Here is a 24,493-nt window from a genome sequence, read left to right as displayed (position 1 = left end):
AGCAAGAAAAAAACTCAGGTGAGGGTGTGGTTGGAAGAGGCAAATACTGTACCTCCTCCAAACTCGAAATAGGAGTGGTGATTCCCTGCCACACACATGTTACTTGGTCCTGGATCTTGAGGAGATCAGTTTGATGGAGAGCACCTGTGATCTTGGCCCTTATTAAACGCTCTCTGAGTGAGGGTCTTGCAGCAAAAAAATGCCACTTTTCTATACAGACAAATGTTTTCACAGCAAGACTATCATCTGAATAAAATAACTTCAGTTGCATGCAGAGGGAGGGACGGACAATCATTTAGCTGCAGAAGCTGTCAAGTTGAATTTAATGTCAATGAATTTAATGTCAATATAAATATATTACTGTAAATACAATTAAATAATAAAATATTTCCTTTAAACCATGATGAAAATACACCGTACTTCCAGATAGCATACATAACAAGTACCAGACAAACACATGTGTTTGAAACATGACGGAGGAGTTTGGTATGGCTTCCCCCGCACCCTCAAAGTCTTATCTGCCGTATCCCTGGGGGTTGTTAGCATTCTTGGATTTTTCTTTTCCGCTGGTTTTGCTGATGTGGTATAAAGTGTTGGCCAAGTTTTGGACGTGGCAGGTTCCCAACTTGCATCCAGACTGGGGCGCGCGCCTCTGTCGACGTTGTCGTAGCGCCGAGCTGTTTGCAAAATGGGGGAAAAGGGATTCGTACAATTTAAGGATGATATGAACAAGAATAAAAAAGGGTACTGCCCCCCTCCCCCCCAAAAAAAAAATTGAAATACAAGTGAACTGTCCTTCAAATGAAATGAAGGCCGCCTCATGTGACGTAACGTCATGCGCAGTTGAAGCAATTCCCAATGTCGTGTCAAATGGCAAAGCTTCCTATTTATTCAATCAATACCTTAGTTTGTTTGCATCCATGTCGAATTGTTGATCTCTTGCGCCAAAGGGGACAATCTTCAAGACTGGAAGGTGTTGCTGCTCCTGTGCCTCCTCGGATCTTCTCAACCCGGATGCCTCGACTACGGCGACAGAGGCGTCTTTGTCCAAGCTGGGATTCAATCAAAATGAGGTATGAAAAGGATTCAACAAAAAAAGGATTCAACAAAAAAAGACAGCGGGTGTGCAGGTGTCTTTTTTGTTACCTGGGAATGGGTCGAAGTGGTGAAGCAGTGGTCAAAGGTACAGTCAGTAACAGCAGAACGGCTATCTCCATCCCGCAGTGCTCTAAGGTTGAGGAACCATAGGGTGAAGCCATGCTCAGGAAGTATTTGGCAAACATTTGCCGCGGGATGAAACGTACCACAGAGAAAATGGCGAAACCCGCTTTTGCTTTCGGAGTCAACGGATCGATCATGCGGTGGCGTTGTCCTCGCTTGTCGATGACCAGGTCGCTCGGTCTGTCTGTCATCCTTTCCCCCTTTGGGCCTTTTATAGGATGTGAGGGCAAAGGAGGTGTGTCCCAAGATCATGGTCACTCCACGCAACTTGCAAGCTCGTCATCCGTTGACATTCGAATTTATTGCATGGCTCCATGTCAACAACATTACCCGTGATGATACTCAAATTGACCTAGTACCTTTTTTTATGTTTACATTGATTGTAATTCTGCACCCCCCCCCCAACAATTTCCCAGATACGCCCCCCCGGCCCCCCTTTTCCTCAACATCCTCCTCCATCCCACCACTTGCAGTCCATTTACTGCTGAGCAATTGTTCCACCGATCTTTCTTTCTTTTCCATCACCTGCAGGAAGCGCGCCCAAAATAACGCTGATTCTGAGCGGCGGGCTTTTCTTTATCGCCTCAGTTTTCCGGTGCCTTTTCCCCTTGAGTCACATTTGCCATCAAGCGTGTTTATTTCTGAAATGACCTTCGTTCCCACTGATCCCCAGGTAGGAGCGTGAGAAAAAAAATAACCGTCAATAGTGGAGCTGTGACATGGATTGAGGTTGGTTATCACGGCCTGACGTTTTTTTTTGGGCAGAAGGGACGTATCCTCGCAATAAACGACGGGTCACCGAATCACCTCCCCCACCTTAGAACTGTCAAGACCCCCCCATTATTTTCAAGAACTGTTTTTTCGGAGCTCCTGGACCCTTCTCCCCCCCTTATTTCTTCCCATTTCTCCTGAGGTCACGTACATCCTGTTGTTGTCACGCTGTCGCTGCCGGTTGGACACTTAAGAGCCTCCCGGCTCTGCTTCCTCTGGCCAGCGGGCACAAGAGTGAGCATCCTGCCAGGAAAGGCCGTCATTCCCTCTCACCATTATCTTCTTTCGGGGCCACTTTTAGGAACTCTCAAGACACCTTTGTGAGCACGCATATCAACATCCTCATGGTTTCTGCAATTTCATGGGAAATGAGTTGATCAAGTCCAATCGTGATCGTAGAGACTTTCAGAAATCAGAAAGCCTTTCATAGTCGCACAATGAGGAAATTTGCAACCAGAGTGGCAAAATTTGAAGTTGTTTGGGGGGGAGCGAGTTGTTCAATGCCCATTGAAGCTATCCATCCATTTTCTTTCTGCTCATCGACCTCATTTTTATCCTCTGCAAGGAAAATGCTAACTATTGTGTGTGCCAAAATGAAAAACGCACACCTGAATTGCCTGAAAGTTCACATATTATAAAGTCCAAATAGTCCTGTTGATCATTTTTTTCCTTTTCAGTGAGGCGTTTTGTCAAGTACACCGGCGATGCCGATGCAGCAGGACTTCAGGTCGCCCGACATCCAGAACCTCCTGTGCCGAGACGCCCTTCTCCATCCAGCGACTCGGACTCGGACACTGAGGAGTACCGTCGCGTGACAGCGCCACGCGAAGAGTCAACCCGGTGACTCCATGGGGGGCATGACTGAGTCCAGGTTTGCGTGCAGTACAGTAATACTTCCATAATTCAAAGGGCATGGAGATGAAGCCCTGATGCCCGGAGTGTGGATGCACAAATAACCGATGCTTCATAAATATCATCCAGGGCTTTGGCTTGACTAATAGAAGCTCTTTCACTCACTTCCAATATGATTCCTTGGCAATTATATCCCACAAAATAATGCCAAAGAGCTCCTGTTACATATGACAGGGCTTTGGTACCATCTAGTGGTCCTCAACCATTATTTTCAATGACTGATTATGAAGTCTAAAAAGTGCTTGGGGATCAATCAGCACGCTATTCGAAGAATTACAATAAAGCAAAAATTGAGGTTGAGTTGTGTTCACTTCTCAAAAGTTTTTTTTTAATAAAAGGTAAAATCTAGATTAAAGTTGTGCTTTAGAAATTACACTCGCTCGTTACATTTTAAGCTACCCTTTCTTGGTGTCGGGAAAGGGCTCCCTGGCCCCCACCCCTTCATCCTATGACCATCTCTTCCAGCGACACTTGCAGGTCAACCGACTTCAAGGAGGACGCGCCTCCCTCCATGGCCATGTTCTTCAAGAGCTCCAAAGACGTCAGCACCACCTGGAGGAAATCAAAAGACTCAATCATGACAAAAGGTACAGACAACAATTGTCTTCAGTTATCACAGAGTGACGTGTAGTTGGATATTTTTTTTCCCGAAATAGCCGGCCAGATGACTGTTATATGTCGAGCTCACCTCCACCACGATGAGTTTCTTGGTCCAAGGCCAGTTTTGCGGGTCGGGCCACTTCTCACCCAGGCAGAGGAAAAGGGAGCAGGGACCACACTCTTTGCTTTCCAGCGTTATAAAGTCCAGTATTCCTGAAGGAAAATAAATTACAGACATCGGATGAGAAGCGATGAATAAAACTAATCAAAATAATGACTAAATAGTGGAAGCAGACCGCGGATAAAGTCCCTGAAGGGGTAAAGAGGCTGCGGGCTCTGCTTGGAGATCTCCTGTGGGCGTCCGCTCTGGTCGAACTTGGAGAAGCTCCAAAAAGCTTTGACTTCGCCACGTCTCTGGCTGTAGACGATATCGCCCGACACGCCCACGTCCAAGCCCTCGCCCAGCATGTCCAGAATGCAACGGGTCAGCTTGGCTTGTTTTTGATCCTTGATGGTGTCGGGTCTTGGCAGGGAGACCAAAGATAGGCCAGACTCCTGGTCCAAGATGGGCTCCACCTGATCGGGCCTTAAATACAGACGGTTTTATGTCATTCTTGTGCGCTTCAGGGGCATTTTTGTACATTTTGGAACATGGTTTTCCTTAAATTGGAAGTCATCTCCTCAGCTGTTTTAGCCCAAAGTTCTCTTGTGAGATTTAGTTTTGAATTTACCTGTAAATTAAACGGAAGCCGGCTTCGTTGGCAACCAGCTGCTCTGACACCTTCTGCCCTCTGTAGTGTACAATGACCCGGAATTCGGTCCCTGAACATGCATGGGTTCAAAATATCGATACTGCTATCTCAATTATCATCATTTAAAATAGATTCAACTCACTGAAATGATCTCCGTCCTTGGTCTGATGAATGTTGTCTAAAAACTGCTTGGCCAATTGGTCCCCGTAAGCCTCAGCGACGTCTCCCTCCATTGGATGCAACGGTTGCCCGGGCGACGAGGCTCCGCCGACTCCACCCTCGGCCGCAACAAGATGCGACTGTTGCCACGGCAACGGGTGGCCGCCAATCACGGTCGGATGCCGGAGCTCAAGGGCTGCCGGTTCTTCTGCGGGCGGGGGGTTCATGAAGTCCATGGTATAAAGGCGTCTGAACTTGATTTGATATTGTGGTGTCTTTCACACCTATAATGTCATTTTATGATGGCGGTTTTTAAGGGTGAATGAATTCTGGATACCTGCTTCAGGCCCAATGTTGAGCTGCTTCAGACACGTTTGCAGAAGGTCCTCGTTGGGGGAGGATTCTGTGAGCAGATTTGAGTTGAGAGCAAGGAAGCTAATCTCTTCTTAAATATGAAATATTAGCCACGTTTACCTTGGATAGAACGGTAGAGACACTCGTCTGCGAATGGTACAATGTAGCTCTAAAAGGCACCACATGAACATTTAGATGCGTCTGTCAAGAAGGCAAAACCACCACGGCCACCTACTTCTTGGATGGGAGGGCTTTCGTGGTGATCCGGCTCACGTTGCCTGGGTGGTGAAACCGAAGAGTTGTCTGAACAAAACAAAAACAAAAAAAAATATTAGATGAATCATCTCGACACTGATTATATATATATTAATTGTCTCCTTGTGTTTTCAGTGTTTGAGGTCGTGGAATTGCAATGCATCAAGATGACTGCAGGGGAAGTGTGTCCACGCACGAGCACGGCTCACCTCCCGGCGTGGACTCATCGGGCCAGCGGAAGACTTTGTGAGGATTTGCCGTGTCGTTCTTGTTGTCTGCTATGGTTTGGAACTTTTTGGCTCGCAGCGCGCAACGGAAGTTCCTCTTCCACACAGCGGGCTCTCCCTGGATGCGACCGTTGCCGCTCACCTTTGCCCAGGCCTGGAGTGCACCGAGAGACACACTTTGAAAACGGCTATTCGCGGGAGAAAGGCACGGCGACGGCGTCACCGCCACATTGGTAAGTTTTACTTTCCGTTAGCACACCCGTAAACAGACATGGACAGACAGAAAGACAGACCTTGAAGATGAGAATGTCAGTATCTGAAGAGTCTTGTCTCAAAGCGTGTTTCCAAGGGATGCAAAATTCCGTTTTCTGATGGTTGGTCCAGTGAACTCCAGGATAGGCGTCGCTGTCAATTTGAGCCCGTAGCCATTGAATGAGCAAAGGTTTGGAATGGGCCATCTCTAAAGGAGACAGGAAACAATATTTGTGAAGCAAACATGGACAGCATATCAGAACCAGAAAGCCTTTAATAGTCCCACAATGGGGAAATTTGCAGTCCACAGCAACAATTGACACATCGCTTTGATTATGTCTAAATCGTTTGTATTCTGAGTGACAGCTGAGATCCTTTTTACTTTACTTCAGCCTTTGCAAAGAATTCAGTAAAAGTCACATCGAGTCTTTTTTGGCAGTCACCTGTCCATAAAAATATCACAACAAATGAATACCCACACTTCCTTGCTTTACAACAGTACCTACTCCTGACCCCCAGATGGCAGCATTTTACCACAGACGTAAACGTGTCTTTCATTCGCTCAATGAAGAATACTTTTTAAAAAGGAAAATCCCCGTTTAAGTTCAGCAGTTCGGCGGTCACAATCAAGACATTTCATTTCCGAGTAGCAATCGGATAGACGCGAAAACGTGAATGCGTTCGTGGAAAACCCGCATATCCCGGTTCTCGATGAAGCGAGCTGGTGTACGGTTACATGTCACAAACTTGAAATCTATTGCGGCTTTTAAGAAGAAGCGCACGTCAAAATTTTCTGATGCATGCATGAACGACGTAGATTTTAGTTTAACCCTAAAAGAGTCAACCGGTAGATGCTTTGACTTACCGTCGTCGTTCTCCGAATGGCGACAGGAACCGCTGAGGTCTCAATACGTGCAGGCGCCTCTGTGGCGTTCACGAGAAAGAACTCGAGGGAGTTTCACTTTCGTTTTCCAGTCGCGTTCGGAAGTTTCGAATTCCTTCGGTGTCTCGAATGATGATTGGGGTTGACCCCAAGAGGGTCACTGAGAGGCGAACGGCGCAATGTGATCTTTGCAGGTTTTATTTGTTTCTCAAATACAGGAGAGTTCATGTACAGAATGACAAAGAATATCATCAACAACTGTACAATATTTACACGCCTTTTCTCCTTTTTTTCAAAATGGAAAATTAGATTGTTTTCAAAATAAGTATGCACATACATCAAAATGATCAAAACCACATGACTATTTCCTCTTTAAATATTACTTATTTATACTCCTTGTTCCCACGCAGGAAACGCACACTTTCCTTCTTTTTCTTTTGCATTTCCATGAGTGATGATTGAACTGAAGCACAACAATGTCAAGTTTCAAAAGCGGCGTGCCCCCACTCTTTTTTTTTTCCTTTCCATTATTTTACACCCTCTGTATTTGATACATGACGTCGGTCTTGGTGTCGTCTGTTCTTCGGCGTGGAGAGGAAGACAGGCTTGAATATGTGGGGTCACGGTTGTACAGTATACTGAAGGCGTGGACGATAAAAAGTATTTCAAATGTTAGGGCAGCAATCCAGCGCTTGTTAAGTTAAAAACCTCATATAAATAATAAAAATGTGTTTATATATTATCACACGGCTGAGTCGCGCTGCCCTATCACGCCGTGACAGTGCGTTGATGAACACATCGAATGGTTCCAGTCCACGTTCAGGTCTCAAAAGCATTCGCCCTCCATCTTGCAGTCTTTCCCAAAATGGCTGATGTTAGTCTTTTCCCAAAAATAATTTATGTAAAAACTAAGCAGGTAATCGTTTCTCTTTGAGCTATTGTCTCTTAATGACGCACAGTTAAACGAGATGTTAGCGGCTCCTCCGACAACCAAATTCCTCTTGACCCCTAATCCGGTGAGGTCCCACACAACGAAATACGTTTCTTGAGTCATCGTTCAAGAAGAAGATGAAGAAGAAGAGAAATAAAATGGCGGCTATTGTTGTGACAGCCCCTCAGGTTCATCATAGGCCATGAAAACACATCCTCAGATCTTTGAGATTTGAAGAGAATCGACAGGTTGGCGGAAAGAGGCTCTGTACAGCGGGATCCACGATGTGCATTGTTTTGACTTTTTCCATATCTTCTGACTCGAATTCATCTAGTCCATCTCAGGCTTTGGTGCTGAGCGTGAGCAGCTCGATGAAGGAGCCGAAGAGCGTGTCCAGCCAACCCTGGTTGGCCATGCATTGCTGCACCACTTCCTCCTGGCCCGGGTCCTCTGCCGCCTGCTCGATCGTGTTGGTCTGGAAAAAGAAGGGGAGGAACATGGACGGGAGCCTGAGATTCAAGTACGTGAGCAGGTTAGCGCCGCAAGATGTTTGAGCTTACCTCTTTCTTGCACTGTAAGAAGGTGTGGTATTTATAGTGATGCAGGGAGTGGTAAAGACTGTAGATCCGATACGAGTCGGACGACAGCTTAAGGTCCTGGACAAAATGAGAAAATAAGAAATGATGCCCCCTCGTGGAAGGGAAAAAAAAAAACATTGACATGTATGTGGAACTGTCGCGGCTTGGAATTGAAGCCAATTTATGTGGGACAGGAGATGTGAGACAATCTCTTTTGGTCAATGGATGCTACAGCTTCGTGTTTGCTTTCAGCATTTAGCTTGTAGTAGAGGTGCACCTTCCACCATGACGCCCCTGATCCACTGCTGAAAAGGATGCTTTGATCCTCTCCTCTTTCATCTAGAACTGCTTCATGTCACAAAGAGGGTACAGTAAGTGCTGAAGAATGAATGGCTCTTTGTGTCTTTGTTTTGTCATATTATTTGTTATTTAGTATTTTTTTTACTTCAAGATGGCGCAGCGAGAGTGGCTGCCTTTCCAGCAGCTCCTGTATTTTGTTTTTCTACTTCTATCTTTCCTTTCCTCTTCTTTTCATAACTTTGCTGCTGTGTTACTTCCAAAGGCACCTGTGGTTTAGGCAGGCTTTTCTTGACTCTGTTGAGGGTCTTGCGGTTGTAGGCATCGCCGCTGAGCCGCACCCTCACCGATCCCGAGTCCAAGGGGTCCACGATGATCTGGGGGTATGCGTGCACCACCTCCTGAGGATGAGGATACGCCGAAGGTCAGCAGTCACGCGCTACCCGAATGATGCAAGCGTACGTGCACTGGATTGAACCGGATTCTGTCCCAAGATGTTAAAAGGACAACCAACACATATTTTTTGTTTCCTAACTGACATCAGAGAAACATTTTATAGCATCTAAAATACCCAAAACACGCAGGCTGATATTTTTAGTCAAATGCAAAACACCAATAAAAATGACTTCAAGTGTCCCAAAACTGCCACAAAATGAGCTCGGAACTGGGGAGATTCAGAAAGTCCCGCCCCCCTTGTTTGTGACGTCACACCAGAATACTTCACAAACTGCCTTGCTCCAGAATCAAAACAATGGCTTCAGATAGTTCAGGGATTTCTTGTTACTCATCCAGTTATGAATATGATTCAAATAGTTCTGAAGAGGAAAGCATAAATGTTTGCAATTAATGAAAGAAGTCCTTCCGTATCCATTCGAGCCGTCTGGACTCCAATGTAGCGCCCAGAAAATGTGCAAGATGGCCCACCAGCTCCGTTGGAAATGGGCTGATTTGTCCGCTGGGAATTTGTGTCAATTTACACCTTCTTTATGCGTGTTACCGCAATTGGCTGCGACACACAACGATTCACCATTAAAGAGGAACAAATTATGGACGCAACTTGTCCGGAGGTGTCGGTTGTCCTTTAAGGTGAGACGTTTTGACAGACGGGGGACGATGACGGCGCGTTTGTCAGATTACCTGATGCTGAGAGCTCATGCCGACTCTCCTCAGCAACCTCCGCTTCTGTTCGCCGAGGATGCTGTCGATCTTCCTCATGGGGGGTAGGTAAAGCTCATCTGCCGGCCAGTCAAGGGAGAGCGGCTGTCATTAGTCATCCGGCACCGCCGCTCGCTTTAATAACACGGGTCGACCCGGTGCGGATTCTATTTCCGTCTCTCGCGTCGATACGTATGAAGCGCTCCTCTGCTGAGGAGATGATGCAGCTCTGTCTTGTCAATCAACGGGAAGGCGCAAAACCCACCCGGGTCCGATCTCTATGACGGGTACGAGTAGTCTGAAGAATATCTATTCCGGCGGGCGGCCATTCTTACCGTCCGTGTCCTCCAAGGCTTGGATCATGTCAGGGTCCAGAGCGGTGCTGACGAGCATCTCCACGTAGCTGCGGAACATCTCCCTCATGGCTCGGTTGTTCACGCCACCTTTGACGGGCACTGAGAGTGGGGAGGAGGTGTTATGAGGAGGCAGCGCGGCGCTCGGCCCGTCCAATCCGAGGCCTTTCTTACTTTCATTCTCGCTCGGGGCGTCATCCGATGACTCCGAGTCAGATGAGGAGGGAGCTTCCTTCAACCACTTCTTGCGCTTCTTCGGGGGAGGCTCCGCCTTCACCTTGGCCGCTTTGGACTTTGGCAGACGTTCTGGTTTCTCCTTCTTCTCTGGCGCTCTCTTCTCATCCTTGGGCCTCCCCCGTTCGGCGCCGCGCCTCTCCGCTTTGTCCTGTGCCGGTTGCGCTCGCTTGTCCTTCTCCGCCTGCGGTTCTTTCTCTTTGGCCTTGGCCCCCGTCGCCGGGGTCTCCTTTTGCTCCTGCTGTTCTTTCAGAGCCGGCGGCGTCGTTCGCCATTTCTCCTTCTGCTCCTTCTGGCCGGACGGGGTCAATCGCTCCTCCTTCGGTTGAGCTTGCTTTGCGGGAGGAGAGGCCATTCTGGGGTAGGACTGGCGCCTGTCAACAAAATTGCCATTTTTGTTTTTTTCCCCGAGCCGAATCGTCACGGCGAGTAAAATGCTTACCTGAGGGCAGGTGTGGCCCTGCGCCATGGTCTTCGAGAGCAGACTCTGACGTAGTCCTTCTTGTTGACATTCTCCAAAAACTTGACGTAGATGCGCTGGTAACGTCTTTTGGCATCTCCAAAGTAGCCCAGGTACTAGGGAGGGGGGGCACACATGACACCAGCCCCTCAACAAAACAAGATCGCGGGCGAGCGAGGGAAGCGCGGCTTCCCGAGTCCAACTCACGTTGCTCGTGGCACAGAACTGTCTCTGTCCATCTTTGATCTCCGGGCTGAACTTCTGCAGCAGGGCCTTCTGGACCCTCCAGATGGGCGGCGGCTCGCGGCCCGTCTGCAAGGCCAGCTGGAGCAAAAAACACAAGGAGGGGCTTGCCATTTGGACATTTTTGTGATGCACGATTATCTTCTTTTGATTGTCTTTTCCTCGGGCCTCGCTGAGTAGACCAACTCTGTGTTTTCACCCATGGACCACGCGACCCCACAATTATATTGCCCCCCCCCCCCCCCTTGACTCTTTGCTGTACCTGAACACGACCCACCAATGTCAAGCGCAAACGGTAATCACTTCTGAATATCTTTCCCATCGTTTTAAATTGAAGATGCGCGACGAGCGAGGTATGGGCGCACCCACCTTGAGTGTTCCGATGTCCTCCACCCTCACAACAAACTCATCCCTCTCCCTGAAGATGCCCTCCCCGCCGCTCTCGCTGTCATCCTCCTCGCTCTCTCCCGCGATGGCCGCATCCTCCTGCTTCTGCGCCAGGTGCAGGTTGGTGTTCTTTGGAGGCGGTCGCTCTTCTTCGGGAGAGGCGGCGGACTCCGGGGACGGTGTCGGCGACTCCTTTGGAGGAGAATCTTGAGCGGGAGGAGGTGGGCTTGAAGAAGTGGGAGGAGGAGACGGTGGGGTAGGAGAAGGAGGTGGTGGAGGAGTGTCCGCCGGTGGTAGAGTAGCGGTCAGGGGAGGCGGCGGCGTCTGAGATTTGGCTGCAACGGGGCTCGCCGGCTTTGGGTCCTCCCGTTGTTCCTCTGGGGGAGGAGGGGGAGGAGGCGAGGGCAGGAAGAGTGGAGGAAGCGGGGAGTGAGGAGGGGAGGACGAGGAAGAGGAAGAGGATGAAGATGAGGAAGAGGAGGCGGGAGAGGGCGACACAGAGGGATTTTGGGGACTTGTTGCTGCAGCAGGAGTGGGAAGATCCGGGAGGGACACTGGAAAAAAGGAAGAGAACAAGGCTGATGGAAAAGTCAACAATGGCCGCAGTGTTCTTCAAACCGACATGAGCATCTTCTACCAAGCATACTGATGTGTCCATGTGCCGAAATGTTTCCCAAATCCTCGTGATGGCCTCCGATTTTAAATGATCATTTTTAGCAATTGCTCATTTCACTCCAACTAAGACACTCCGAAAATGATGCAACATTTATTTCAATCGACGAGTTGCACCTCATTTTTCAAACTCCACAGGTGACACCGCACCATGAACAAAAAGAGAGCCTGCAGCTGCAGGGAGGCATTAAAAATGTGGAAAAGCTGACTATTCCCTACCCGTACCCTGATTCGAGGTGGTCGGTATGTCATGTCAAGACCACCTTTATTTGAAATATCTGACTATGTGCTTCAACAACAACAGGTCACGTGAGTTTTTCTTCCTTCTTTTCGGTCGGTACAAGCGTATGTCTATTTTTACTGGTCTTTTTTGTTCTTCCACGGACAACTGAAGCTTCTGTTTATGCGGGACTGTAAAGAATAAGCTTCAGTTGTCCTGCCAATATTTATTTCATGAGAAGAATGCCAGGTTGCAAACTACCCCCCCCCCCCCCCCGACTGCCACACTCACCGGACTATGAGTACACGCTACACGCTGTACTATCATCCTGAACTCTATTTTTTCCTGCAAGACCTCACTACAAATTTTTTTTGGATTACTACACTACATCACTTTACATATGTCTCTAGGTCACTTTACATACGACACTACCTTACTTTACATTCACAAATTACATGCATTATCGGTTGTCAATTGTCTGTCGTTTTTAGCCACATAAGTGCCTTGCACGCTGGGTCCTAGAGGACATTAATTTCATCTGTGCTGTATGTCATGCATATTAGCATATTTGACAATAAAGCTGACTTTGACTCAACCGAGATTCCGGCTTCTAACTTGGCCTCTTGGCCACTACAGTAAGTTTGATCGTACCTTGGAGCTTCGGAGCACCCAGTGTCACCAGCTGTGGTTCTCTCTCCTCCATCATTTCAGTCTCCTCATCCCCTCGGGTAGTCATCTCACGGTCATTCTCCTCATCCTTGCTCCCGTCCATGTTTTCGTCCTCCGGCTGGAGGACGCAGGGCTCGTTGGGCGGAGGTTGTTGCGCATGGGTCTCGTGAATGTCCGTCTGAGGGCTAAGTGTGGGCGGCTGCAACGGGGGTGTCAGAGGGGAATGGGAAGGCTGCGGTGGAGGAGGCGGTGGAGGCAACACGTGATGGATGTTGGCGGTAAGCTGAGGAGTATCGTACAAGGCGGAAATGGCCGAGGAGATGCTCTTCTGGAGGTCCTGGTTCTTTCCGACAGAGTCCTCCTCGTCTGAAGAGAAGGAGGGCAGGGTCTCCAGGTTCCTCTTGAGCTCATCCTCCAAGCGCTTGGGACTGGGGCAGCTGCCCAGGGCCAGATTACCATTGCCTTCGCTGTCCCCAAACGGGGGAGGGGGCGGAGGATTAGCCGGGGAGAGTGGCCGCAAGCCGGATTTGCACGGGGGGCTTTCGCCGTTGTCCGCTTCCATTCCGGGGGAAATGTCCAAGCCTGGAGGTCTCTTCCCTGTCTTCAGGAAGTCCAAGAAAGAAGCAACCAGGCCTGCTTTGGACTCTGGATCCTTCTCATCACCCTGCGGGAGACACATTGATGAAATTGATGATCAACTCATTGGGAAACAACAGAACGCAAATGTGCGCAAATGCAACGGAGCGAACATCTTACCCTTTCCTCAAGACCGTCACCATCTATTCCTTCATTGGTCATCTGGATTTTCCGCTTGTTTTTATCCTGTGGCCTAGTGCTCTCAGTGTTGCAAGGACCGGGACTGAGACCAACTGAGCCGTCAGACAAAGCAGGGTCTGTCCCAGACAAAGAGTCTGCCCTCAGCAAGGTATCGGAGGACGACATGGGAATTGGCAACTTGATCTGTGAAAAAAGACGACACATATGATCAAGTATTTGAGGCATACATCGAGAACTATGGATGGGTCAAATGGGGGTCTGCGAGATGTAAATTGGGAGTTCACAACAACACTTGAAATAAGCATCAACGTCCTGACCACAAGGGATAGCGGTTTGTCAACGATACGAATTCTTGGAACTCCCGAGGACCAATGTCGAGCGACTCACCTTCAATGGTGGAATGGGTTCATGCTGTTGCTGTTGGGACTGATGATGGAGTTGCTGCTGCTGCTGATGGTGGTGGTGGGGATGGTGTTGGTGATGCATCTGCTCCTGCTCCTTTCCGCTCATTTCCATGTACATATCCTCTCTCCGACCTCCTCTTCCTCTGCTCCCGCGGCCGCGGCCCCTGCCTCGCCCCTCCACGCTGAATGCCCCTCCAACAGCGCCAACCGTCCCGCCCATTTCGCCCATCATTCCTCGTGGCGTGTAAGGTTCAGGCATGGGGCGAATGCGAGGCCTGCCCCTCGGCCGTGGCGGGCCCTCCCTTTTGGGTCGCGTAGGCTTTCGGCCTCTCTTCTTCGGACCGTCCTGAGGCATAAGAGAGTGCGCACCCATTGATTGGTAGCCAGAGGCATGGTAGAAGTCAATGTCACCCATCAAAGGACTGAGAGAACCACTTCCTCCCCCTCCACCTTTCCTGCAGCTGGACACCAAATCTGGCAGGAGATCCGGAAGCCGACGACTATTCAACCTGATGTCAGCAGGCTGGTCAGCTTTATCCTCATCGTCTTCAAACTCGTACTCTTGAGCGTAACTTTTCTTGGGCAGCGTGTTAGGGTCTCTGCGCTCCTTCAAGAGGTGAAAAGAACTCGACTTGAGGAGCTTTTTGGGACGAGACGAGCAGAAAATTGGCGATTGGAGCCCTCCCGAAGCGACTCCCCCGCTTGTACCACCAGGTCCGGAGGACATCTTGCCGACGGAGTTGTTAGGTCCGCCGTTATTGGAGCTCATACCCAGAGCTGGGTTCTGGGACTGAATTAAACCAAGCTGTTCGGTGTTCACCGTGGAGGGCAGCTCGTGGGTTTTAAGGGAGTCAAGATCCAGAGTCATTGTGCTGTTGCCGGGCTCTTCCAGGCTATGACAATAAGGCTCATATCCCTGATCGCCATGGTGACCCATCATATCATAGCCGGAGCCGCTCCCTGGCCCCCCGGGTCCACCGCCACTCGGCCCAGCTTTCATGGAACCCATGGCCTCTTGCCCGGTATGACTTTCATTCATGTCCTCCTGCCCCGGTCCCGCACCACCTGCACAACTGGACTTATACTCCTCTGCGCAAAACATGTCCTCCATGCCCGGGAAAAAGGAGCGGTCTTCATCCTGCAGAAGGGAGTCGGGAAAGCAGATGGATGTTAGGGGAACGAAGCGATTACTCTGTTGGGTTTGCTCTGCTTTCTCCACTGGGCTGACCGTGTCAAACTGGTGCTGCTCTGAGCGCTGTTGCTCTAACTGGCTCTGCTGGGGGGTGAGCTGGGACGACAGCGGCTGCTGCGGATCCGACTGGGATTGGGGATGGGCCGGGGCGGACGCCGGCGGTAAATGGTGAGGGTGCGCAGTCTGCGGCTGAGCGTGAGGGTGGTGGGAATGGGCTTGCTGGTGTTGAGAGCTTGGGTGCTGCTGAGGCTGCTGCTGGGGGTGGTGCTGCGGAAGGTGGTGCATGTGAGAAGAGGTGGGCATGGCAATTTCAGGCTCAGAGAGGAAAGAGTGGAGTTCAGGAGCCGAGTGTGGTTGCGGGTGATGGTGAGACGAGTGCTGTCTCTGCTGCTGCTCCTGCTGCTGTTGCTGCCTATGGCGCTCGCCGCTCCCTCCACTCCGTCCGCCACGTCCGTCCTCTGCAATCGCAACATCCGCACCCGAGGTCTGGGAAAGGGAGCGTTCCAGCATGTCCAAAGATGAAGCCACAGAGCTCGGTTTGACTTGGCCTTGTTCGTGCTGGTGGGACGAGGCTCCGTGGTTGTAATGAGCCGCTGCCACCTCTAAAGCCTGCGACTGGAGTTGGAGCTGCAGCTGGGTGGTCTGGGACTGAGCTTGAGCCGGATGTTTGGTGGAACCCAGTCGTCCGCCGCCACTCTCCATCACAGATTGCTGTTGACCAATGGCGTGCTGCTGCTGTTGGGGGTGAGAGTCCATCTTGTGGTGCTGCTGATGCTGCGGGTGTGAGTCCATTTTTGGGTGTTGCTGATGTGATTGGTGGGAGTCCATTTTATGGTGTTGTTGGTGCTGCCGATGCGTTTCCATTTTGTGGTGTTGCTGAGGATGCTGTTGGTGCGCTTCCATCTTGTGGTGCTGCGTGTGAGGCTCCAGTTTGTTGCGGGTCGTGTGAGACAACACGGACTGCAGGAGGTGCGGAGGCTGGTGGGACTGATCGGTGGGGGAGTCCATAAGAGACGCGGTGCTTTGAGACTGAGAATGTTGAGGCTGGACCTCCGGCGTTTTACGAGGATAAGGGATTTCAGCGCGCTCCTTCTTCTGGAGTTCCATTTGGGCGTGGGGTGCTATCTGCGAATGTGACGGCACATGCTGATTATGGGACGGGTGTTGGGGAGCCAGGGAGTGCTGTGTGTACGGGTCCCCTCGTCCATAGTGGACTACTGAACCTAAGTTGTCATGGTGAAGGAGGTGCGAATGCACCTGTTCAGCACTGCCTCGTCCCCCGTTCCCCCTGCTGCTCCCCACAGGCCTTTCGTTCCTTTGCTGTTGTTGGTGATGGTGCTGCTGCTGCTGTTGATGATGATGTTGCTGCTGCTGCTGCTGTTTCTTTAATGACATCTCCAGCTGGCTGTCCAACCCAGAGATGGACCCCCCAGAGTTTGCATTTCCGACTCCAGAAGAGGATGTGGCAGTGTGGGTGCGAATGACACTTTGGGGGTGGTACCTTTCTTCAGAGGACTTTCCCATTTCATAACTGAGCCCTTTGCCGGAATCCGAAGTCGGTGGCGCCGACTGCGATGGAGGCTGGGTTTGCTGGGGTGTCTGTTGGGACTGCTGTTGGGAATGGTGATGAGAAGCCTGGGGAGCCGGACTCGCTTGCGCCTGCAGCAAGTGCTGGATCAAGAACTCGTCGTCGTCATCTACTTCCTCTTGGGATCTCTGCGAACCAACTCCGAGCATCGACGTGTCCGCCTTTGTTTTGGAGGAGGTGGCGTGATAAGACTGAGGTTGGGAACTGGGACCTCTGGTGTCAGGGTACCCCTGCGGCGAGCTCAGGAAAGTAGGAGAGAGAACCGAAGAGATGTATTTATTGGTACCCGCGCCCCCAGGAGACTGCGTGGGACACGCCGGCACCGGGGAGTGCAGCCCTGGGCGGATAATGGCCGAGTTTCCGGATGGGGATGGACTCGAATCTGGAATATGATAAGACGCTCCTCCGCTACCTCCCCCACCCCTCTCACCGGCCATGCCATTTCCCGCCGCTCCTCCTGACCCGGAGTTTCCACTCGCCGTACCGCCACCGCTTCCTCCGCCAGATGCTCCGCTACCCGACGAACCACTTGATCTTAAAAGCGCAGGGGAATGGCCCGGAGCACCGTAAGCCAGTGATGGGCTTCCGGCCCCGCCTAAGGAAGGGGGAAGTGATCCATAGGCGGAATCCGCTCCATACATATCGGTGGGGTATGACTGACTTCGCCCTCCGAGACTTCCGTAGCCTTTTCCGCCGGTGCCTGAGCTCAGGTCCTGGGCTTGCGGGGAACTGAAGCCTCCGTAGGATTGAGCAAGGTGAGAAGTCGGAGGCTGATTTGGAGAATATGACTGCGCCTGCTGCTGAGGGGGAGTCTGACCGGTAAGAGCAGAGGTGGGGGTTTTGACAGACGGCACAGGAGAACCATAGCCAGATAGGCAGGATTTGGAAAGGGATTGAGACGTGGAAGTGGAAGTGGGAGGGGGCTGTTGCTGCTGAGGTGTCGGAGCAGACGGGGCAGGTTGAGCGGGGGGTTGCTGCCTGGATGGAGCTGCGCCGGAGTTTGAGGTGGGGACTGAGTTGGAAGGGTGAGCCCCGGGCGTGGCGGAGGAGGAGGACGAAGAGGAGGACGAGGACGTGGAGGAGGTTGAGGATGCCGAAGGAGGCGTGAGAGGAGTTCTGGAGGACGATGCCGAACTCGCAGAGGAGTAGCCACTGCTGGAGCTACCTTTGGTACCTTTCCCAGCAGAGGACGAAGAGGAGGAGGAAGATGAAGAATACGGAGGCTGGATGATTGGCCGATATTGCTCCGTACGAGCGGAGGCTTTGTGATCCGACGAAGGGCTCTGGTCACCCAGTGGGCTGCAAGAAAGACCGGCGTGCCTGTGGTGGGTGGCTATTTGTTGATAGCCTGCCCCTCCGCAGCTGAGGTAGTGCTGTAGGGAGTGGGCAGCGGAGGACGACAGCTGCGGCTGCGACGGCGTGGGCCGCTGGTAGTGCTTGATAACGCTGTCCTGTCTGGGCACCGCCCGCTCCTGAGCAGAGTTGGATTGGGACTGGGACTGAGCTTGCGGCTGGGCAGAGGAGAATACCGATGCGTTGTACAGCTGGGACGACTGGTCTTGAAGCTGTGATGACAGCAGGTTAAATTGGTGAGACTGCAGGTGCCGAGCGGAGGACGCCTGGGCCGACGAGGCGCCCGTGGGATCTTGACTGCCCCTATAGGCGGCTGCCGCCGCCCCTTGGGAGGACAGGAGTCTGTCGAAACCAAGACTCGACTGGGAGGGAGCCTTGATGTGTAGTAAGGGGTCGTGTGGGGACAGCAGACCGTTGGAAGTGGGGCTGAACGTGGGCGTGTCCTGGAGGGAAAGTGAGGCGCCGGGAAAAGAGCGGCTGGAAAAGGATGCTGGGTGCTGATAGGCTGAGAGAGCGGAGGAGGAGGGGAAGGAGCCCGAGCCAGGAAGAGCTCCAGAAATGAATAATTCCGGAGGAGCAGGCGTGTGCATCGCTGTTCAGCAAGAGGACAAACACAAAACGGAAAAGGACTTTAGTCATCCACTTAACACAACAGTCCTGACCTGTCTACCTTTGCTTTGTTCTTCATATGAAAGAACAAAACAACTACGACCTCCAAAGCCACGCAAGCGGAATGACAACAGAACCGAGGACGGCCACGTTTGAATGTCAACACACGAGGGAAGAGCAAACACAGTCCTACCTGTCTGCCAAGATGGCGTGCGGAACTGGGAGAGTAAAGAGGAGGCTGAGGGTGGAGCTTGAGGACCCCGAGACTCCAACGCCGAAATCAGATTCATGACTGAGGCATCAGGGGCAGAGGGGCTGGCGTGGTGCAGGCCAGTGTCAAACAGCCCCGACAGACCTTTCACAAGGAAATACAAAGCCATGAAACACGCTCTCAGAAGGATTTTGAAGGCTGGTGGACTACTTTTCGTCACCCCCTTTCTTTGAGTGCGGATGTGGTTTGTTATCGAGTGTACTTTTGCTATTATGGAACCGAAAAAGACCCCACCCCAGGCTAGTGTTCAGCCGAAGAAGACACTAAAGAAAATTACGGTCGAGCAGAAGAAGATCATTGAAAAACACGAACGAGATGAGATGTGCGTTTGTGTGACTTAGCGTCCCAGTAGCAGTACGCTAAATCGACTATTGCTATGTGTGGGTAAGGGTGTTTCTGTGTTCTCTAAGCAAAAATCTCAGGCAATAGAAGAGGTCTAAAAACTTCTGTTGATTTGGATTAATGCAAAGCAGCTAGCAGGGGACATTGTGAGTGAGGGTATTATTGCCAAGAAAGTACGGCAACTTCACTCGGATATCATCAAGAGACAACTACATCAACAACCATCACAAAGGTAAATAAAACGACTTTTTTATACAGTACAATTTATTTCTTTAGTTACAATACAATAGCACATTTATTATACATAAAATAATGTATATTTTGTTTAGTTTTAAAGCTTATTTCGTAGAAAATTATGTTTGATGGGGACCTGGGAAGGGATTATTCTCATTTTAATAGTTTCTTATGGGAAATAAATGTTTGGAAGAGGAACTTTTTGCCTCACGCACACTTTCTGGGAACCGATTATGTTCGTGGGCTGAGGTATCACTGTACTTGGAAAAGTTCTGTGTGTTGAAATGCTGCCTCCTTAATCGAGTGTTATCACAAAGTAGCGGGCAGTAACTCTCGACCTCAGACGGCATATATTTGTCGGACTTCAATATTTGTAGATTATCAGCACTTGTCATGCCAGTGCCTTCATTAATGGATTTTACCCCCACTTGTAGCCTGCAAAATAATTCAGCTATGGTGAATTAATTTCACTTTTTGAATTGCGGCTCATCCGACAAAGTGATGTCAGATCACAGAAAATCACATTTGCAGCATAACTTTCACCCAGGGGACAAATTTAGCGTTTTGGCTTTGATTGGGGTGATGCGACATAACAAAAATTGCATGGATAATATTCTTCCAGTGAACAAGTGTGTTGCTAGTTGATGTTTATTTATTTGTTTTCTTGCCCCCAACTGAATGTATTCAGGTTGCGCGCATTGTCCACGCATACGTCTAGACTGGGATTCACAATGCCATAATTCATTCCCGCCGCCCCGAATGTTGGGGACCCGGGGAGCTATGACATTTATCTCACCCAAACTCCGTCCAGCTGCTCCCCAAGCCCCGCCTTGGCCGGAGCTCCCCGGGTGGTGATTGGTGGCATAGCCCTGCAGAGGGTGTGGGGTGGCGTAGGCTTGGCGGTGGAGGAGCTCAGACTCAGGGTGGGATGATCTGGAACTCCCATAGACCAGACTGGGGAAAAAAAGAGGGGGAGTGATGATGAAGTGTCATTAAATTCCCAGTGCATTTGCATAGAAATCAGATGCAAGCTAAAAAAATAAAAGGTGACAGCCGCTCATCTCACTGGAGTGATTTTCCAACTCAAATCTTCTCATGATGAAAGTCACCGAGAAACTCGATTTCATTGCAATTGGGACAGTCGTTCAACGTCAAAATAAAACTCAGTGGGATTGACGTCAGGCATGTCACGTTCTGATTGAAAATGAGTAGTGATGATGCTGGAGGACTGCAACAAAAAATGCACACGTGACCAATATGACATGGGATGAACGTGCAATTGCCGTTTGTGAACATGTTAGCATTTTGTGCCGGCTTGCAGGGAGCTCCGTGCACAGCAGGGATGAGTGCAAAGCACTCGGGCGGCCAGGCGTGTGTGCAAGGTCAATATTATGGGCTGAAAAGAACCCGAATGTGTGCAATCCGTCAGAACTATCTCGTCCGATTGTAGGGACGAGCGAGCCGTTCAATGATGACGTCGGTGCGGCTATCAATCGGCCGCTGCGGATCGCCGTCTACAAAATGACAAACCGTCGTAAAAGGGGACACCCGAACGTTTCGTGTTCGAGTAGCGGGGTGAGTGGGTAAAATGCGCTGGAAGCGGCTAGGTTCAGTCAAGCTAGCAGGCCGCAATTGACTTCCTTGCAAAGCGAGCTCGCGTGCTAACCCGAAAGGTAACTCGTCAACGATTCCGGCATTATTCCTATTCTAATCACGTCACCATCAAACGTCTCACGGTTAGCATCAAACGATGGTGTCTCTTTGATTTTGCTATTTGGACCGAAACAACCGAATAGGATTCGAATGGTGGCATTGCATTATGCAAATGAGTCTGCAAAGGAGCCCACCGCAAATCATCTCCAATCCTGACTGGGGTGCAAACGCCGCAAAAATGTGGAACATTGCAATCGACCTACCCTACTACCCCCCCCCCCCCCTCCCACGAAAAGATGGCTACACCAATGCACCTCTGATTTTTGTTGATGTCTGTCAGGAAGGGGGGGGGGGGTTCTGTGGAGCTTTTTAGCCCCATTCGAAAGCATTTATTTCTTTATCAGAGCATGCCCAAGCCTGCAAAGTGAAAAGCCGCCATCCACCATCTCCAACATCCACGTCTAGCTACTAAAAAAGGGGGAAAACACCGTCTGTCTGTCAATCGCATTCTATTCAACCCCCCCCCCCCCCCCCCCCTTCCCACAAACCTTTTCCTTTCTCCACCCCGCCCACCCCCACGACACGCACACCGCTCCATAGCTGTTGATAATGTTATTACTATGCAACTCTTTGGGATGACAATGCATCGGCGTCGCGGGTGCTCGCGTGGAGTTCGAAGCCAATGGCGACAATGTGTTTACACCGACGCACGCGTGCGTACATGCATGCACATTGTCTGCCTTGTGCCCACATTACCTTGCTTTGGCCGATCTCTCGTAACTCCATCCTGCTCCAGCGCCCAAATCGCCGAATCCTGTTCCCGGGTAATTTCTCTCCATCTATGTGGAAGAAGGGGGGGCGGCCTGTGCGAAAACGACGTCGCAAGGCGGGGGAGGGAGAAAAAAAATCCAGTCTTTCCCGACCTCCGTTTCAGGCAAATTTCCCCGGTTTCATAAGCAAGTCCTCCGGACTGGAAAACGGCATATTGAAAGAGAAATGGAGGGGAGGAGGGAAAAAAAACAGGATGAAAAAAAGAGGGGGGTCTACGGGGTTATAATCCAAGCAGCTCGATCAAAGACACTCTTCGTCATTTTCCTCCTTCCACGTTGATCATTTCCTCGATGCTAATCCCAATTCGGTCGTGCTCATGATGAAGATGTCGCGGATTTGACCGCCAATGGGCGAAACGCTGATGAACATTTGATTTCCAACGCGTCCCCCTTTTTTTCCTCACTCTCCCTCTCTCTCTCTCTTGCACGGTGATGCCTCCTCCCCTTTCTTTGGCTAGTTTTTTTCGGCTATGCAGCCTAGCGCCATCTCAAAATATGGCAAAGGACACGCGAGCGTTGCCACTATGCACACGCGCACGAACTCCACAAGCGGACAAGTCCCTCATTTAAATGTTTGTCCTTTTCATGCAAATATCCACCGCCAGTGGAGCAGCCCTCCTCCTCCTCTGACACAATGCTAACAGCTAGCTGCAGATGCTAACTACCCCGGAACGACGCAGACGAATAAAAGGGGGTGTTGTTTTCTCCCCGGTGCGTGTTTAAGCTTTCTGCTATTCAATTCGAAAGCGATCACATAAGTGAGAATAAAGCATAAACCGAGCGAGGAAGATTAACCCCAAAAAAGCAGGCCTGGCTTTTGCAAAAAAATACATCTTTTACTCATTTTCATCCGGAGACGCCATTTTTGAAGGCGGCTCTTTTCCTTTGCTCTCGTCGTCTCTCCTCGTTCGAGCCGGCCAACTCGCCTAGCTAACCAGCACGACATGCTTTTCCACATTTGCAACTCATTGTTAAGCTAATGATGCAAGAGAGACAAAAACAAGACCACCAGATGATGTGGGGCATTGTGCAAAATATTCGCATCCGGATACATCTGTGTCATTCGAAAGACCAAGTAGTCGAATGCATCCAACAATTGGCCTATTTAATACATACAGTGGCGATAAAAAGCGAAGTATTCTGAAGCATCATGGAGTACAGTACAGTATTTCCCATTGACACAACATGCAAATCACACAAACGCCACTAGACGGCAGACTTGAGCAGGATCAGAGTGCTGCATTCCCAGGCCAAAACAATAGGAACACCTGCAAGACTAGCAGACCACAAAACAAGAGCTGCCATTTCTGACAGAAATTTACCCTAGGGCTTATTTCATTTGTATGACTCAACCATTCTATTAAGCTTCATTTTCTTCAATTCATTAAATGTGGAGAATATTTCTCTACTATAGCAAAATCGCAGCCATTTTTTAGAGAGGCCTCAAAAATAAACAACGGAAAATGTCTAATCACATTTAAATTCGTGTTAAATGTGACTTGATTTGTTTGAATACAGATGCTGCATCTGTCTATTTTTCCCCCTCTACCTGAACGCCGTAGTGTGGACTTTTTCATCCCCCCACCCCAGCACTAAGCCACCAGTACATGACACCGTCACGCTTCAGAAGGGTCTGCCTTCCTCTCCCCACCCAGTCCATGCGACGGCTCCCTTCTTCGCGTCTTTGCACATAGCAGATGTGCACTTGAGCGCAACCTCCTGCAAGCACGTTCGTCCTGTCAAAATGCCAAGCTCTGACGAAGCGGCGCCGGCACCGTGTCAGCTTATAAAAGCGGACGTTGGCAAGTGGTGAGTTTTGATCATGTATCTTTGTTGACATGTTTGATGAAACTTGGAATTATGTGCAGAGTTCTATCATGGCATTGGTCGTTGTTTATAGTCATAATTGTTAATGCGCGCTAACCACAAGACCTTGTTATTATATCCAAGAGTCATCCTGTGAGGGAAATTACATTGGACGATATTCAAACGCGTTCACACACACTGTATATTTCATTTTGCACAGTTTGGATAGTTGTTGATGTTTTCTTTTCAGTGGTAAATTAAGACTGAGGCATGTTATGTAACAAAAACGTCTTGAGAGGTTTAAAATAGCCTTTGGCGCGTATGACCCGGCCGCCGCTTCGTGTTACAGTACTTTGAACGTCTGGGGACGTTTGTGTGGCACGTGCTGAGGTGATTAGTGGTGGACCGTTAACTCACATATAATCACTTAACACACGTCGAAGTACACTAGAATAATCCTTGTTGCGGATTTCGCCTCACTTTAGAGATGATCCCATGCATCGTTTCTGGTTTACGTTGTTGCATCAATGATTTAAAGTGTGATTGACATGTCATCTGGATTCGTCTTTCAGTGTCAGAGAGAAGGACGCGGCAGAGTGCAAAGACCTTGTGGACGCCTTTCACGCCTGCGCAAAGACCTTATCTGAAGGATCGTGACATGTGGGTATCGTAGAATAGCTTTCATAGGACTTTGTAGTCAAGTGCATTCATTTTTTGGTCACATTTTTTGGACTAAAAATGTCTTCCCCACAAGTAAATTATCATTCTCAATTTTCATCAAATCGGTGCATAGTATTCTTGTTATTTAAATTGTTTCTTCCCCCAAAATTTGTTGTTTATGTATATTTT

At 49.9% G+C, this 24,493-nt stretch overlaps 3 protein-coding genes and 1 long non-coding RNA gene across 6 annotated transcripts; 1 reads left to right on the top strand and 3 right to left on the bottom strand.

Annotated features, from left to right (window-relative positions):
• Positions 1 to 306: 306 nt before the first annotated feature.
• Positions 307 to 1,456, bottom strand: LOC148887829 (uncharacterized). Its single transcript, XM_089015590.1, has 4 exons — positions 1,305 to 1,456; positions 1,147 to 1,228; positions 903 to 1,052; positions 307 to 677 (listed from the first exon to the last, which is right to left on the bottom strand). The coding sequence occupies exons 2-4, from the start codon at positions 1,215 to 1,217 to the stop codon at positions 515 to 517; spliced, it is 384 nt and encodes a 127-aa protein (XP_088871716.1). The 5' UTR covers positions 1,218 to 1,228; positions 1,305 to 1,456; the 3' UTR covers positions 307 to 514.
• An 859-nt stretch (positions 1,457 to 2,315) lies between these two features.
• Positions 2,316 to 6,443, bottom strand: irf3 (interferon regulatory factor 3). 2 transcript variants are annotated; one of them, XM_089015561.1, is made up of 11 exons: positions 6,369 to 6,443; positions 5,545 to 5,711; positions 5,234 to 5,405; positions 5,005 to 5,072; positions 4,890 to 4,938; positions 4,753 to 4,818; positions 4,399 to 4,620; positions 4,236 to 4,326; positions 3,801 to 4,090; positions 3,593 to 3,717; positions 2,316 to 3,456 (listed from the first exon to the last, which is right to left on the bottom strand). In XM_089015561.1, the coding sequence occupies exons 2-11, from the start codon at positions 5,707 to 5,709 to the stop codon at positions 3,346 to 3,348; spliced, it is 1,359 nt and encodes a 452-aa protein (XP_088871687.1). In that variant the 5' UTR covers positions 5,710 to 5,711; positions 6,369 to 6,443; the 3' UTR covers positions 2,316 to 3,345. The 2 variants fall into 2 exon arrangements, with proteins under 2 accessions (XP_088871687.1, XP_088871686.1); XM_089015560.1 differs by having other exon boundaries at positions 2,318 to 3,456; positions 4,399 to 4,623.
• LOC148887827 (uncharacterized) lies at positions 3,365 to 8,454 on the top strand. Of its 2 annotated transcripts, none has more exons than XR_016117562.1 (5): positions 3,365 to 3,491; positions 5,160 to 5,270; positions 5,360 to 5,484; positions 7,652 to 7,837; positions 8,148 to 8,454. It is a non-coding gene; the product is annotated as an uncharacterized LOC148887827 (long non-coding RNA). The 2 variants fall into 2 exon arrangements; XR_016117561.1 differs by having other exon boundaries at positions 7,652 to 7,849.
• Positions 6,569 to 23,018, bottom strand: LOC148887826 (proline-rich protein 12-like). The gene is made up of 15 exons (XM_089015518.1): positions 21,765 to 23,018; positions 20,152 to 20,309; positions 18,702 to 18,863; positions 13,750 to 18,491; positions 13,342 to 13,545; positions 12,568 to 13,249; positions 11,007 to 11,578; positions 10,602 to 10,718; positions 10,377 to 10,510; positions 9,875 to 10,308; positions 9,683 to 9,802; positions 9,330 to 9,427; positions 8,462 to 8,593; positions 7,878 to 7,973; positions 6,569 to 7,792 (listed from the first exon to the last, which is right to left on the bottom strand). The coding sequence occupies exons 1-15, from the start codon at positions 21,845 to 21,847 to the stop codon at positions 7,658 to 7,660; spliced, it is 7,869 nt and encodes a 2,622-aa protein (XP_088871644.1). The 5' UTR covers positions 21,848 to 23,018; the 3' UTR covers positions 6,569 to 7,657.
• Positions 23,019 to 24,493: the final 1,475 nt, after the last annotated feature.

The sequence above is a fragment of the Hippocampus bargibanti genome, linkage group LG15 (genome assembly GCF_051943395.1).
Source record: "Hippocampus bargibanti isolate YZ-2025 linkage group LG15, ASM5194339v1, whole genome shotgun sequence".
Lineage (NCBI taxonomy): Eukaryota > Metazoa > Chordata > Actinopteri > Syngnathiformes > Syngnathidae > Hippocampus > Hippocampus bargibanti.
This window is presented reverse-complemented; position numbering and strand designations above follow the sequence as displayed.